Source organism: Phyllobates terribilis, unplaced genomic scaffold (genome assembly GCF_046119375.1).
Source record: "Phyllobates terribilis strain yellow unplaced genomic scaffold, ASM4611937v1 Scaffold_1__5_contigs__length_1240528914, whole genome shotgun sequence".
NCBI classification, from domain to species: domain Eukaryota; kingdom Metazoa; phylum Chordata; class Amphibia; order Anura; family Dendrobatidae; genus Phyllobates; species Phyllobates terribilis.
Genome location: NW_027362761.1, coordinates 983519072 through 983535632, shown reverse-complemented (window position 1 = coordinate 983535632; position 16561 = coordinate 983519072). Strand labels below are relative to the sequence as shown.

The 16561-nt window shown below is 41.7% G+C and overlaps 1 protein-coding gene across 17 annotated transcripts in view; it reads left to right on the top strand.

The window, feature by feature from the left end:
• Nucleotides 1-16561, top strand: part of TENM3 (teneurin transmembrane protein 3) — a 1704102-nt gene that overhangs the window by 1589096 nt on the left and 98445 nt on the right. For all 17 annotated transcript variants that reach the window (XM_073643373.1, XM_073643362.1, XM_073643479.1 and 14 more), the window contains one exon: nt 3348-3491. In XM_073643373.1, coding sequence (XP_073499474.1) covers nt 3348-3491 — 144 coding nt within the window. The remainder of the gene's footprint in view (nt 1-3347; nt 3492-16561) is intronic.

Below are 16561 nucleotides of genomic sequence, written 5' to 3'. Positions count from 1 at the left end.
GAATGTAAGGATCACAGCTCCTACCATTAGGGCGCACACCTCTGTCCCGGATGATTGAGGTGTGAAGCTCTGATGAACCTGTATCCTGGAGCAATGGAGATTAACCAGGCAGAAGCAGCAGGAGTGAGAGATGACGAGGCTGGCGCAGCTCATGACATGCTTTAACTTGGGGAAATATGCAAAAACACTGCAGGGTAGCTGCAATTCATCACATAAGGTGTTAGAAAATTCAAGATGTTTGCACAGAATATTATCTGGGATTTTAGTTGTCAATGTTATGTTATTGGCTGAGTCAGACATTGGAAACCGGCTAAACAATGTAAGCTTGGAGACAAAATATAAACCAGATGCTAATTCATAGGAAGGATCGTTGTCGTCAGCCTGATTTATGTATACTTATCATAGTATAGGATTTCATATAAGATGTTCTATCCAAGAAGTGTTATTAAACATGAGCTATACTGTATTTATTTCTGCCTGCAGATAGTGTTATAATAGTTGTGCTGGCATATTTCATTACAATGACTTTCTCTTCAATTTCATTTTTTAAAATAAAAATCCTAAATATGTATTATATTATATAGTATTGTAAATATATTTAAGGATATGTACAACCTCACCTGCAATTTTTTCCCATCTAAAATAAAAAAGCAACTTTGCAAATAGTCTTCAGAATTTTAAGTGTCATAATTTTAGGGTTGAAAGAAGACAAAAGTGCATTGTGTTCAACCTATAACCTTACATGCTGATCCAGAGGAAGGCTAAAAACCTCATTAGGGTAAAAATTAGGGTAAAAAACTCCACATACGGCAATCAGACTAGTTCCCTGGAACAACAGAATACAGTACCCATAACCTGTAATATTATATTTTATGAGAATGGCATCCAGGTCCTGCTTGAACTTTTTAGTGACTTGACAATTACAACATCATGTGGCAGAGAGTTCCATAATCTCACTATTCTTACAGTACAAACTTGTCATCTGTGATGCTGATTACATCTTCTTTCCTCTAGACCAGGAATGTCAAACTCAAACACACAGAGAACCAAAATGAAAAACTTGGACAAAGTCACGGGCCAACCAGTATACAGTATAATTGGCCCCAAATAGTCTTCCATACAGAATAATGGGCCCCACATAGTCCTCCATACAGAATAATGGGCCCCACATAGTCCTTCATACAGAATAATGGGCCCCACATAGTCCGCCATACAGGATAATGGACCCCACATAGTGCTCCATACTGTATAATGGCCCCACATAGTCCTCCATACAGAATAATGGGCCCACATAGTCCTCCATACTGAATAATGGGCCCCACATAGTCCTTCATACAGAATAATGGGCCCCACATAGTCCGCCATACAGGATAATGGACCCCACATAGTCCTCCATACAGTATAATGGCCCCACATAGTCCTCCATGCAGAATAATGGGCCCCACATAGTCCTCCATACAGAATAATTGGCCCCACATAGTCCTTCATACAAAATAATGGGCCCCACATAGTCCGCCATACAGGATAATGGACCCCACATAGTCCTCCATACAGTATAATGGCCCCACATAGTCCTCCATACAGAATAATGGGCCCCACATAGTCCGCCATACAGGATAATGGACCCCACATAGTCCTCCATACAGAATATTTGTCCCCACATAGTCCTCCATACAGAATAATGGGCATCACATAGTCCTCCACACAGAATAATAGGCCCTACATAGGGGTGGTGGTTCTGGTGTCGGGGGCCAAATATAATCACCTTGAGGGCCAGATTTGGCCCATGGGCCAGAGTTTGACATGTATGCTCTAGATGTAGCAGCTGTCCCTTTGTCATTGTTGCAGTCCTACTTGTAAAAAAATCATTAGAAAGATTTCTATACTGTCCCCTCATATATTTGTACATTGTTTTTATATCATAAGATTGCCTTCTAAGCCTTTGTTTTTTTCAAACTGAATAACCACAAAAATGATAACCTGTCTTGGTATTGAAGCTCATCCATTTCCTTACTAACGTTGGTCGCTCTTTTCTAAATCTGTTCAAGTTCAGCTTTGTCCTTCTTATACACCACAAACAAATATTGTACACAGTATTGGCTACACTAGTGACTTCTATAGAGGCAAAACTATGTTCTTGTCATAAGCATCTATGCCTCTTTTAATACATCCCATTATTTTATTTGCTTTGGCAGCAGTTGCCTGGCAAGTCACTAAAGTTGAGTTTGCTCTCCACTAATACTCCCAAGTTTTGTTCAGTGATAGTTTTACCCAGGGTTTTACTATTTAGTACATAACTATACATTTTGTTTTCTCTGCCAAAGTGTGTGATCTTACATTTATCTACAACGTATGTTAAAATTAAATTGCCATTTCTTGGCCGTATCTTCCAACTTCCCCAAATCCTTCTGTAGTGTTAAATAATCCTCCTCTGAGCTTATTACTTCTATAAGGTCATTAATAATTATATTAAGAACAAAAGGGCCCAATACTGACCCCTGTGGTACTCAACTGTCATTCAGACCATTCCATTAATTACCACTTGGGTATTTGTTGCTGTTTTTTTCACCATATTATTTTAAAATGGAGAGATTCATGAATTTTTCACAAAGACAAAAATGTTTTTCGTCGCAAATGATGAATCAGCCTAAAACATCTGGATACCCCAAACTTTGCCCAAAATGGTGAACAGAAGAAAAAACTGTTGAACACATATAAAATAGACTTTAAAAAGGCACAAATTAAAGAATTGGATGGAAATGAAAAACAAGTGAAAAACACAAAAAGCTAGACAAAAATAGGTGTAAATCCAATAATGAATCAGGCCCTAAATTGTTAGAATGGTATAACTTTAACCCCAAAAAATCTTATCTTATGATTCTTGCCTTCATGAGTTTTGATAATTTATGAATCTAGACATTATTACCGATAATATATTGCATTAAACTGTATAGTAGGATAATAAATTAGTGGTATTCCATACAATATATCAATATGTGGCTTTTATAAAAAATAATATGTTAATTTACAAAGTTTGAATGAAAACATTGGGATTAAAATTGTGATCATGGAATACTGGTGTGGACACATGCATGATCCAATTAGCCAAGATTCAAGCTCACTATGTTACATTGACTCATATTTGTCTCATTACTTCTGTAAAGAGGATTCCAGGGTATAAAATGATAGGTTATTAAACAACAAATGTATGTAACTATAGCGCAGCCAGTTATTATGCCATTGAAAAATTTAATCGGGGCTGTTAAACATGGATTATATATGCATAAAACAGTCTTTCTGTTAATCCTGTTACTTATAGTTTATATTCATTCTGATTTTGGTTGCAGTGTCTGTAGGGTACGAATATGAATCATGTCTTGACCTGACACTATGGGAGAAAAGAACAGCAGTTTTGCAAGGTTATGAGTTGGATGCTTCAAATATGGGTGGCTGGACCTTAGATAAGCATCATGTATTGGATGTCCAGAATGGTAAGTCCTTTATGTTCTTCATTAGATATTTCTTCACAAAGAAAATGCCCTGTATTTTCTTTTAATGATGGATATTGTTCACAAAATTTGCATTTCTTTGTCATAAAGTATTGATTCCCAAACTATTTTAGCGCAAAGAACTGTAAAAATGCTACAGAACTTACTGAGGAACCCAGGTACATGCAAAGGTTGGTGGCTTAGACTATGCCAATGGAGCTTAAAGAGGATCTGTTGGCTCTTCTAAATGTTTACTTTACTAAAGGTTTGTATTCCACATAAAATAGCATTTTTTATTGGAACTTTGCATTGTGCCATTCCTCTTTTATTCCTCCAAGTAATAAATAAATAAATTGACAGCTGGGTATTTTCATTTGGAGGGGGTGTCCCTACATAGTCTGACACAGTCCAATTAGTGGTGGCAGTGTCATACTGCATAGGGACACACCACCAGAGTGCATAAGGACACACCTCCAGGGTGCGTAGGGACACACCTCCAGAGTACATAGGGACACACCTCCAGGGTGCGTAGGGACACCCTTCCAGAGTGCGTAGGGACACGGCACCAGAGTGCGTAGGGACACACCTCCAGAGTGCGTAGGGACACACCTCCAGAATGCGTAGGGACACACCTCCAGAGTGCATAGGGACACACCTCCAGAGTGCGAAGGGACACACCTTCAGATTGCGTAGGGACACACCTCCAGAGTGGGTAGGGACACACCTCCAGAATGCATAAGGACACACCTCCAGAGTGGATAGGGACACACCTCCAGATTGCATAGGGACACACCTTCAGATTGCGTAGGAGACAAACCTCCAGAGTGTGTAGGGGACGCACTTCCTAAGAGGAAGGGTAACACCCGGTTGTCATCTTGTTCATAAATGCTCAGAGTTAATAGAAAAGATGCTTCTGAATTGATATCTCATGAGCAGGGGCATACATAGGATTCATGGGGCCCCATAGCAGAAGTTCAAATTGCCCCCCCCCCCCCAAAAAAAGGAAAATAATTGTCAGGGTCATAGAAGAGCAGATCACACATCCTTCCAGCCTTTATATAGTATTTTTTCCTCCTGCTGACATCCTAGGCCCCTCTTTCATTGTCCCATAAAGTGTGATACCAACAAAAGTATCCCCCAAACACAGTATGATACCCCCATGGTGAATTCCTCCATATGCACAGTATAATGACCCTACTGGACCTCACCTCAACTCCCAGGGCAAAGTTTGCTGACCCCAACACAGTATGATCCCCCAATTGTGAGCCCTAGAGCTAGAGAGGATGATAGATAATAAGGGAGGGTGTTATACATAATAAAAGATGAAACTATATAACTAAGGATGGCGCTATACGTAATAAGCGAGTACACTATATACTAAGGGCGTATGCTATACATAATAAGTGAGTACACTATGTACTAAGGGACTGTGCTATACATAATACGGCTACATTCCTGCATCTGTGTGCAGTGTCAGTGTGCTGCCCATTTTTACAGACGCATTGAGCATGTCCTATTCTAATCCTCAAAATCGGATCAGAACAGGACATTCTCTGACCCTCACAGATCTCATTCTCAGATCCGTGATTTTCATGAATGTGTGAATGGATCTATAAAACTCTACAAGTCCGTGGACCATCTGATAAAAAAATCTGACATTTCACACAAATGTGAGAATGCAGCCTAAGGGATTTTACATGTAATATTATCACTCCAAGTCACACAGTGCAGATACAGAATAATATTTACATCCAGGCACTTACCGCTGACGTCTCATCTGATCAGAGTTAGTTTCTGCTGCTTCTTCTCCATCTGGTCAGACCTTTATGTCGACATCTCCCAGTCACGATTCTTCTTCTCATGATGATCTCCAGCCTAGATAATAACAAGGTCACATATATTGTATATATACATGTGTCTCCCCCGCACTGCTCCCCTGAATACAGATCTGTAACCCCTCATTAATATACTATTAGCCACTTAGTAATCAAAATATAAAGTGATAAGCAGCACTGTGCCCCCCATTAACTATAATCTCCACCTGCCAATAATATAAATTATTCATTCTCTGTGACTCTCCCCAATTAACTGTAAGGCTATGTGCACACGGAAAATATACAAGCACCCCCATCATTGCTCTGTCCCAGCACCTCCATCATTGCTCTGTCCCAACACCCTCGTCATTGCTATATCCCAGCACCTCCCGTCATTGCTCTCTACCAGCACCCCCAACATTGCTCTGTCCCAGCACCCCTGTCATTGCTCTCCCAGGACCCCCGTAATTGCTCTCTCTCAGCACCCCTGTCATTCCTCTCTCCCAGCACCCCCGTCATTGCTCTCTCCCTGCACCCCTGTCACTGATCTCTCCCTGCACCCCGTCATTGTTGTCTCCCAGCACCTCCGTCATTGCGCTCTCCGAGCACCCCCATCATTGCTCTGTTCCAGCCCCACTATCATTGCTCTCTCCCAGCACCCCCATCATTGCTCTCTCCCAGCACCCCCATCATTGCTCTCTCCCAGCACCCCCGTCATTGCTCTCTCCCAGCACCCCCATCATTGCTCTCTCCCTGCACCCCCATCATTGCTCTCTCCGAGCACCCCCATCATTGTTCTCTCCCAGCAACCCCTGTCATTACTCTCCCAGCACCTCCATCATTGCTCTCTCCCAGCAACCCGTCATTGCTCTCCCCATCCCCGTCATTGGACTACTAATCCCCATCATTGCTCTCCCCGCCCCATCAACCCCATCACTGCTCTTCCCAGCCCCACCATTGCTCTCCCTGACCCATCAGCGCTTTCCTCAGCCCCATCAGCCCCACCATTGCTCTCCCCAACCCCATCATTGCTCTCCCGAGCCCCATCAACCCCACGATTGCTCTCCCCAGCCCCATCAGCCCTACCATTGCTCTCCTCAGCCCCATCAGCCCCACTATTGCTCTCTCCAGCCCAGTCAGCCCCATTATTGCTCTCCCCAGCGTTTCAGTAAAAATAAAAAAAAAACACTTACCTCTCTGCCCTTTCCCCCGCAAGATGCAGAATAACTGCTCTTCCCAGCCCCACCATTGCTCTCCCCAGACCCATCAGCGCTCTCCCCAGCCCCATCAGCCCCACCATTGCTCTCCCCAGCCCCATCAGCGCTCTCCCCAGCCACATTAGCCCCACCATTGCTCTCCCCAGCCCCATCAGCCCCACGATTGCTCTCCCCAGCCCCACCATTGCTCTCCCCAGCCCCATTATTGCTCTCTCCAGCCCCATCAGCCCCATTATTGCTCTCCCCAGCGTTTCAGTAAAAATAAAAACGCTTACCTCGCTGCCCGTTCCCCCGCAGGCCGCAGCATCCTTGTTGTCTGCAATTTACTCCCTCACACAGGCCTGCGCTGCATGATGACGTCATCAAGCAGCGCGTGCCTGTGTGAGGGAGGAAGCGGCGGGCAGGAAGCAGAGGACGGATCTCTGCAGCTCTGCTGCCATTCTGTCCTGTCAGCAGCGGAGCAGGGAGACGCTGCACCGGCGGGCCCCCCGGCGCAGCTGCACCAGCAGCGGTATGTCCGCCCCTGGACTGCTATGGGCCCCCCCAGCTCACGGGCCCCATAGCAGTCATGTGGTCTGTCGCCATTGGCGGTACGCCACTGCTCATGAGCAATACTAGTATTTACTGAAAGTTTTTTCTCTGCATGCACAAAACAATATCATGTAAAAATACATGCCAGTGACGGTAGGAACATTGGATATGAGATTTTCAAATTCATTTTATTAGACATCCAGAAGCTGAAAGTCTCCAATTAATGTCTACTGTAATTAGAAATTGGCATTTTTCCCTGTGGTATATATTTATATATTGGCAGGTAATGGTGTGGAACATAAAGAACACCGTGTCCTGCTGATGAGATAATGGGTCTTAGGCATTCTCATTATGAAAGCACCTTAAAGGAGATGCAATATATGCAGTTTTCCTATCTTTGATCAGTATTTCAGCTCTCCTCCTAAATATTTTCAAGTCCACTGCTAAGGGCTTGTTGACACTCAGTAATTTTTCCACACATTTTGCCGCAGAAAAAAATGCAGCATTTTGCAGTACCAGCAAAGTGAATGATAATTTCTAAAATGTCATGCACACGCAGCTTACTTTTTTTTTTCTTACGCAATTGAACCATCAAAGCGTTTTTTTCAAATCTGCAGCATGGCATTTGTTTCAGCACTTATCACCCATACAAATGAATAAAAAAAAACACAAGTAAAAGCGCACCAAAAATGCACTTAAACATGCAATAAATGCGCTTATTTTAAGCAGCTTTTTTTCTGTCAACACTTTTGGTTTTTGATGCTGAAAAATGTTGTAAAAAAACGTGTGCACAGACCCTAAAAATTAATTTTTCGGGAATAAAATTGTTTTAAAATGTAATTATAACCTAGCGTTGCATACAATATTTCTCAAATAACACATAGGCCCCGATTTTTTTCGCTGGTCTTGATGAAGGGGCATGATGGAGTCAGACTCACCTGGTCAAGAAGAGCAAAGTAGCCAGTTTTTGTTCTTGTTTTATTGCTGCATCTCCCCTTAGTATTCCTGTTTTTTTTTGTTTATTTAAAATATGCCATACAGCTTCATTTTTATTTGGCGCTAATTTTTGTGGTCTGTATCAAGGGGACGTGGCTCACATGATTCCCTGGGGGCGTGGTGTTAGGCTGCTCTTCATTATTACCCTGTGAGCCACACCCCATTTCCACAGACCATAAAGATTAGCACTAAATAGAGAGGCCCATATCTCTGGGACCATATGACAGATTTAATAATAAAAAAAAAAAAATGAAATGCCAAGGGGGCGACAGGAATAAAATGAGGGCAAAAACTGGCCACTGGATGACAGGTCCTCTTTAAGATGTCCTATGACAGTGGATCCACATAAAAATCTTTTTGTCATTTTCATTATATTATTAAAGAAGTTGTACAGTACTTTATAATACCCCCACCAATGTATTCCCCCGGGGCCCCTAAGACTTTTTGCAATTACCTTCTGTTGCTGATGATGCCTGTTAGCGGCGCTATCGGTGGCCACTCACAGGCATCACGTGACCCCGCGCTGATGTCATGACAAGCGAGGCTTGACTCAGCGCTGGGGTCCCCGCGGTGGCTGCTGGGTTTTGGGCGGGGTTACCCCCCGCGTCACACACAGCATCCTAATGAATAGGGAGAGGCAGAGCGCGCGGCATCCACAGCCTGGCATCCACCTCAAACGCGTAAGACAAAGATCATTACTTTGGGATGGCGTGCCTAGTTTTATCAGTAATTGAAGGCTGCGGCATTGGTATACAGTTATTGTTATGCATTCGGCATTGTGTCATTTTATCCCTGTCTACAAAGCTTCCAGGCTAACCACGCTGAAGCAAATTCATTGTTTCAATAAAAATGAAAAATCACATTCTGCAACCCAATTTACACTTTGTAAGTATGACTGGAGATATGTAACAATAACAAAACGCAATGTCCGCTATTATAAAGCAATCAAACATCTCTCCTCCCAGACCCCTCTACCAGTGCCGCAAATAGGCTTTTATTACATTTCTGGTGTATGCATGACACAATGATTTTCCCAGTAACATAGGTAAGACAATATTTCTAGTCTAGACTTTAATAAAACGCCTCTTTTCATAAAAGAGAGTGTTATTTATTAGGAAGAAGAGCTTTGTAATCGAGCGTGAGTTATGTTGTATCTGCTTTCAAAAATAATGACCGCCAATAAAATGGCATTTACAGTGCAATACTATGAGCAGTCAAATGGACTTTTTACTAACATGTAATGGTTATGAAAATTGAAAACTGTCCGATAAATTACTTGCTTTTTACTGGTTCACTAAAATGGATCTGTAAATGATAGTAGTCTAAGTTGGTAAGGTCAAGGAGAAAAGCTTCAGCTCTATGGGCTGCTTTATCAATTAGGACCTTGAACTTGTGAGCTGGCAGACTCTCTTCTCAAAAACTTTAGGAGGCCGTACAGATTTATTTTAGGTCTTTGAGTAAGGGATAAAAGTATTTACTGTGAACATAAACAGATAGTTTAGACACTAAGGTCGCCCGATTCATTAAAGCTTTTTTTGCAAAAAAGTGTTGTAAAAGCTTTGAAAAGTCACAAAATTTCGTTGAGTTGCGAAAAATGTTTGCAACATTCGGTGTTTTCATATTTGTTTCTCAAAGCTCCGCCTAAATGGGTGGAGCTGGGGTGTGTCGGGGCAGTACAGCTCATCCAATTCATGACATTCCTTTACCCCATATTACTTAAGTCAGATTTTTGGTATGGTGCTCGGAGGCACACGCCACTCATCAGAGGCTCCAGATTCATGAATCAGGAGTGTCTAACTCCACCACGATCAAGAACAGCAAGGAAATCGCTGTTCTTGATGAATTGTGGTCTTATTATTTAAGTAGTAGATTTAAAGGGGTTGTTCACTACTTGAACAACCTTTTCTTAAATGCTGTAGCCCCCCATGTAAAACAAAAAAACCCCTTATATTCACACAGTTCCAGTACTATCGACGACGGGTCTCCCAGTGCTCGCATGACATAGTTATGCCTTGTAAGCGCTGCAGCCAATCATCAGCCACTGATGAATTACTTTATTCACACCTCCATCAGACGTTTGAAGGGAGTTTGAGCAATACAGCCAACCAGCGGCAGCTAATAAACTGCAGCGCTCTGTGGCATAACAATGTCATTTAAGCACTGAGAGGCCGGGTGCTGATATAGGTGTAGTGCTGCCAGTTCAGAAGATGAGACTGAGGTGTTTTTTTTTTCATTTTACTGAGGTCTACAGCATTGAGGTAGGGGCTGTCAGAGTCATGAAAACTCCCTTTAATATTATTGGGATGATGATATTGCAAATGATAGTGGTAAGTGAAACCATGTTAATCCTTAACTTGTTACTGCAGACTTGTAGCACTCTGTCCTGTTCACCTGGCAATCTGTCATGACTCTGTTGTTGGGTATCTCAAGACCAGGGGCTCCTTCCCTGTCTCTAGCTAGGGTGCCCTAGCTGGTCCTGTTCCCCGGATTACTTCTGAAGGTGAAGATGACGGGGCCACGTACCTTGTCGGAGCTCCTGAATCCGCCCTCAGTCTGTTCCCTCCCCCCACCCAGGGAAGAGGGGAGTAGTAGTGTTTGGCAGTATATCAACCAGACTAATAAGGTAATACAAACAGGGCTAAAGGAAAATACCAATCAAACAAATATTTGCACACAAACAACAGAAGATAACACCGTGGAGCAGAGGATGGGGAAAAACCAAAGTAGGAGAAAGAGAGAATTAACACACACCCAAAACAACGCGACAGTCTTAGCAAAATCCACCAAACGCCTTCTCAAACAACAAACCCTCAAACTTCTAACCATGCAGCATGAAGCTAGCTCTGGCAATGACTGCTAGCCCGAGCCCAGAATATATAGGAGAGGAGAGTGGCTAACAGTGAACAGCTGAGAGCATCACCAAAAGCTCTCAGCATATTAATCCCTGCACTGTTAAAAGAAACCTGCACCATTTAATATTAAAGTGAAAGGCTTTTAATGAGTGCAGGAGTGGGATGAATCAAAAGCTGCGGTCTCCCCTCTGTCGACGTAAACCCTTATTCTTGTAGTTTATTACTCAAATTTTTTAAAATTTATCCTGGGATACTTTCTGGCTTGTAGAATTTACAGTAGTATTCATGCAGCTATCTGGCCATATTATTTGGGCACTGTATGATTTGGTTACTTACACGCTGTATCAATGAATTATTTGGGCACCATATGGTTAAGGTAGCGAGGTGCCAATAGGGCACACAGTGCTCCATCCAACCTATGATTGTTCATGAAGCTAGGTCACTCTAAATTATATATTTCTATTTGTTTTACGAAGCTAAATGAAAGATATTTTTTACCTATCCACAGGATAGATGATGAATTTTGGATCAATGGGAAGTCAAACCGATGGGTCTCCATTAATGATTTGACTGGTCCAGTCCCCTGTTTCGCCTCACTGTGGTCATGATTGAATGGTTACACATGCACAGCGCTGCTTAATTGATTGTCTAAGAGAATGATGGAGATAACTCAGTACAGATCTCGACTCCCATAATGAATAGAGCGGCAGCACTCATGTGCAATCATGGTGCTCCATTCAATCACAGCCACGTCTAATGACCAGAGACTGAGCCAGGTTAGATTTAGCCCCCAAAATCAGTGCCCATCACTTTTAAATAGTGAGTATTCTATACAGTCTAAATTAGTTTAAATAATATACTGTACTGGGTAGCAGAAGAAATAACTTAGTACTCCCATTTTCATTTCCCGTCAGTGTATTAGTACCGTATGTTGTGAGCATGAAGCCGAGCACCAATAAAATAAATTAGACAGGCTTCTGTGTAGGATGCTCCTAAGAATTTCCTGTCTAAGCTCTGGTCTTTATCATTATAATAAGGCCTCTCATACAAACCATATTTGAATTCTGTGTTGTACAGCTATGTCATACAATGTCCATAAGTAACTGAGCACATACTATACCGCATACCCTCATACTTGCGAAACTTTTGAGAAGGGACATGAGGGAGATACCCAAGACAGGAACAAAAAGTGATGCAAAGTTTCCCCTCTAATTTATCTCAGATAGGCCCCAATTTACAGCAATAATACATATTTACAGCAAAATCCATGGCAGAAATCCAAGTTCCTGCCACGGATATGCAGTTTCAAGAGCCCCAGGTCTTTTTACCGGCAGTGGGGTTAATCCACATGTGGCTATCTACTGAGGGTGGGATCCATGTGGAAACTGCTTTAATAAGTGACATCTCACATATTCATGTGGTTTTCAAATAGTAGAAATATAGAGGCAAAGCAAATTATTAAAAATGATGCGGGGCGGGTGGGATAGTTCACAAGACTTTGGGTGTGCTATAAGCATTGAACTCCACATGAAAAAACTGCAACTCAGTGTTGCATAATGTATAAATGACACTTCCTACTTGTTCTCAGTTATAAAGCCCTTACCCCTAAGTATGCTATACTTTCATGTGTCTCACAGAGAGGTTTTCATGCCATATGAAAAGATTGAGATATAATCCATCAAATATTGAAGTACAATACTTGCACGGGCGCCATATAGCAGCCCAAACAGGGCCCAATTCATTATTGAATAAGCGCATTTTTTTGTTTAGTTTTTAGTGTTCTCTGCTTGTTTTTCAGTTGCGTCTTCCTTTAATTTGTGCCTTTTTTTAAAGTCTATTTTACAGTATATGTGTTTGCCTGGAGTTTTTATGCTCACCATTGTGGACAGGATGAACACATATAAAATAGACTTCAAAAAAGGCACTAATGGAAAGATGAATTTGGTGCAAAACGCCTAAATCTCACACGACCTAAAGCGGTTTTCTGGGACTATTTTGTTTGCAATGGGCCTAAGAATTGATAGGCAGGTAGTTGCTAACTGCTTGCCTGTTTTACTGCTGCCGACTCACTAACTGCTTCTGCTGACAATTCAGCTGCTCCGCATCACCAGAGCAGCTCTTCTTTTGGGCTGCTTTGTCGACAGGGCGTGACTGCCGGCATCATGCTGATTGACAGCTGGCTCTCCGCAGTTAGGCAGTGGGGAGCCAGATGTCAGTCAGCATGACATCAGCAGTCATGCCCTGTCAACAGAGAAGAGCAGAAGAGAAGCAGCTGCTTTGCCAACTTGATGTTAGCTGAAGCTGCCGGTAGGAGCAGTCTGTGAGCTGGCAGAGATCGGCTGGGAACAGAACAGACAAGAAATTAGCAACTACCTGCTAAAAAATAAAAAGTCCCAGATAACCCCTTTAAGAAACGTATGTATGAGACCTAACAGCAAAATTCAAATAGTGTCATCAAAAGTTAAAAAAATAATAATTTGCTTCAAAAACCAGGAAACCGAGTGCTATGAAACTAGATATATTTATTTTTGAGTAAGAGCAATGGGAAATAGCATTTCTTAAAAGCTGCAATAACACATAATGGTGCTTGCTGCAATAATGGAGATGCATATGAATAGTAAAATATCATCCTGTCTTATGCCACAAGGTGAACCAATCTCCCAGCTTTAAATTGCATTGAGCATCGCTTCCTGACAACTGGTGACTTTTCAAAGTGACGCGTGTCTAATTGAATAAACGAAGTGGTTACTTGTAATGACAAGGTGGATGAGCCTGTGAAATGTGTGTTGAGGGAGGAGTGCAGCTACTGACAGGTGTTTGTGACGGCACCCTGATACACGGCCATAAATATTCCTCTGCTCATCTCCCGGCCAGCGATACTAGAGGAGAAAGCTGAAGGACCTATTTCTCTAGCTAATGACAGGATAAATCATACGCAGTAGTGCGGATAGCCGGCTTGGAGGACCTCTCTGATGAAAATTATACAACGCCTCGTTTCCAGGGGGGAAAATGTCGCCTGTGATTGTTGCAAAAGATGTAATCACGCAAGAAACACGGGGGATTTTTGATCAATTCCTAATCAGGACAGCATTGTAATAGAATATTGTTTATGAGATATTATCTCCCATTTACATATGCTCGCTCTTCTGGATTCGGAGTTTAGCCACTCGGTTCTAGCTGTATTTTATAATGGCAGCTACAACAAAGAAGCTGCTCTATTTATTCAGAGGGGTTTTAAGAGCTTTGAAGAACATTTCTCTCCAGTTTCCTTTGTGTTTCCTTTTCGTTTTCTTTTCCTTTTTTTTTTTTTCTTACCAGACTGATCGTTTTAACAGCATCCCAGAAAAAAAAAATGTAACCATTAGCCCCCGGTTCTGCCTTTGAAACTCGTATCCACAATCAATAAAACATGTCCAGGTACAAAGTGCAAACTGACATGCGGTTTACATGGATTATAACAAATGGAGATTTATTGTGACACATGCATATAGAAAATAATAGCTGACCATTTTATAACTAGGACCAAAATGTGCTCATTGATCTGTGCTCAATGAAGGACAATAGTAATGGATAACCATGTCTAGGTTTTTTCACTGTCCTAAGTAAGAAAAATTCACCATCAGGCATATGCTGTGTTTGTTAATTTCCATAAGGACTATTATGTTTTTGCAGTCTCAGCATTTCATATGTAAAATGACTTGGATCTTTCATCACTATTAGTGCTGCATGTCATTACTGGGATTCGTTTACTTGGTCGCAGTGTCTCGCTTATTGCATATTAATATAACCCTTAATATACTTAGATGATGTTTGGTAATAGTAGGAAAAAAATACATAAAAATAGAAAAGTAATGTCTCTTAATGTGCCCTAATGTGAAAGATAACTAAAAAAAGTTAATGCCATTTTACAAAAACATTTTGTGCCTCTTAGAGCTTAAAGGGGTTGTCTACTTCTTGGACAGTCCGTTCTTAAATGCAACAGTGCCCCATGTAAAAATAAAAACATTTACTCATCGCTCAGACTGGCGATGTTCTAGTGATGTCGGCACTGTGTTTGCCGAAACAGTTTCGTCTGAAGCAAGTAAGATCGCTGGAGCACTTTACTCTAGCGAAGATTCATAGTTTCATAGTTTTTAAGGTTGAAAGTAGACTTAAGTCCATCGAGTTCAACCTATAGCCTAACATGTTGATCCAGAAAAGGCAAATACTCCATGGGACAGACACTAATAGCTACATATTAGGTTGAAAATTCCTTCCCGACTCCTCAATCGACAATCAGACTAGTTCCCTGGATCAACGCCCCATCACAGAATCTACTTCCCATTACCGGTAATATTATATTTTTCAAGAAAGGCTTCCAGACCTTTGAATTTTAGTTGAGCTTTTCTACCTCGTTATTGCAGTCTATCCTCTCCACCTTTCCTCCACCTTCGAATGAAGGTCTGATCATAGATCGAAACCTCATGAGATTTGTTTTGGATTGTCTACGTGATACAGTACAAAATTTGCAATAAAGGAATGCCAAGTTTTCGTATCTATGTCATTGGGGTGGAACCCTACTTGTGCACCCATAGAGGTGGAGTACTGTGAATCCTTTTATCTAGCTGAGCACTGCAACCCATCAGCAGCCACTGATAGGATGCAACGCTCACGTGACATAAGAGAGCCTCCAGAGCGCCAGCAGACACAGCGCCAACATTGCTGGAATGGTGTCTGTCCAGGATGTATCTTGTGTTTTTATTTTACATGGACCCCTGTTGCATTTAAAGAGAACAACCCCTTTAAAGCAAGTTTATAGTTTTAGCTAAGTATTTTCCAAAAGTAGATACTATGTTCTGATCCATATTTACTCTGTGTTTAAATCTGCTGTTAGTCTTTGGATGGATGGAGTATGTTTGGCCTTTGTGGACTTGGGTGTCATTCACGCTTTATATGTTGAGGACATGTAGTATTTTCCTATTTATTATATGTTGCATATTATTCCATTTTATTTAAAGAGACTCTGTAATGAGTTTTCTGCACCATCTAAAAGCAGCATTAAGTAGGAGCAGAGACTCTGATTCTAGCGATGGATCACTTATAACTTTTTCTTGCAGCTTTGATTGTCCTCTCAGTAATGAATTCCTGCTATTTCGTCCTCTATATTTACAAGCTTCGTATATCCCCACCCCCGCAACTAATTGGCGGTTTTCTGTCCATGAACTCTACAGGCAGAATGCTGTCAATCAATAGTGTGGGTTGAGTTAGACAGCACATCATTGAGAGGAATGGCAGATAAACATTGATTTGAGCAAAACTAAAGCAAGAAACAAGTGACCCACCAGTGGCATCAGGGTATCTCCCTATTTTATACTTCCCTCATATTGGGAAGCATGAATCTGGTGGTGTCACATTCCCTTTTAATAATATTAGAATATAAAAACAAAAAATTCAAAGATGGTGTTAATTATTCTGCTACTTCTGGCACATAAGTGGCATTGCTGTATTGCTGTCCTATGCAAATTTGTACTGGATTTACTGGCAAGAGCCTTGCCAAACCACACCAATTTTGTAGATACAAGAGAAAGTAGGAATGTGAGTCTAGTTGTACTGAAACAGATTTGATATGTCGCTAATGATTCATGACAGGAGATATGGACAGATTGCTCTAACTCCTACAGAAG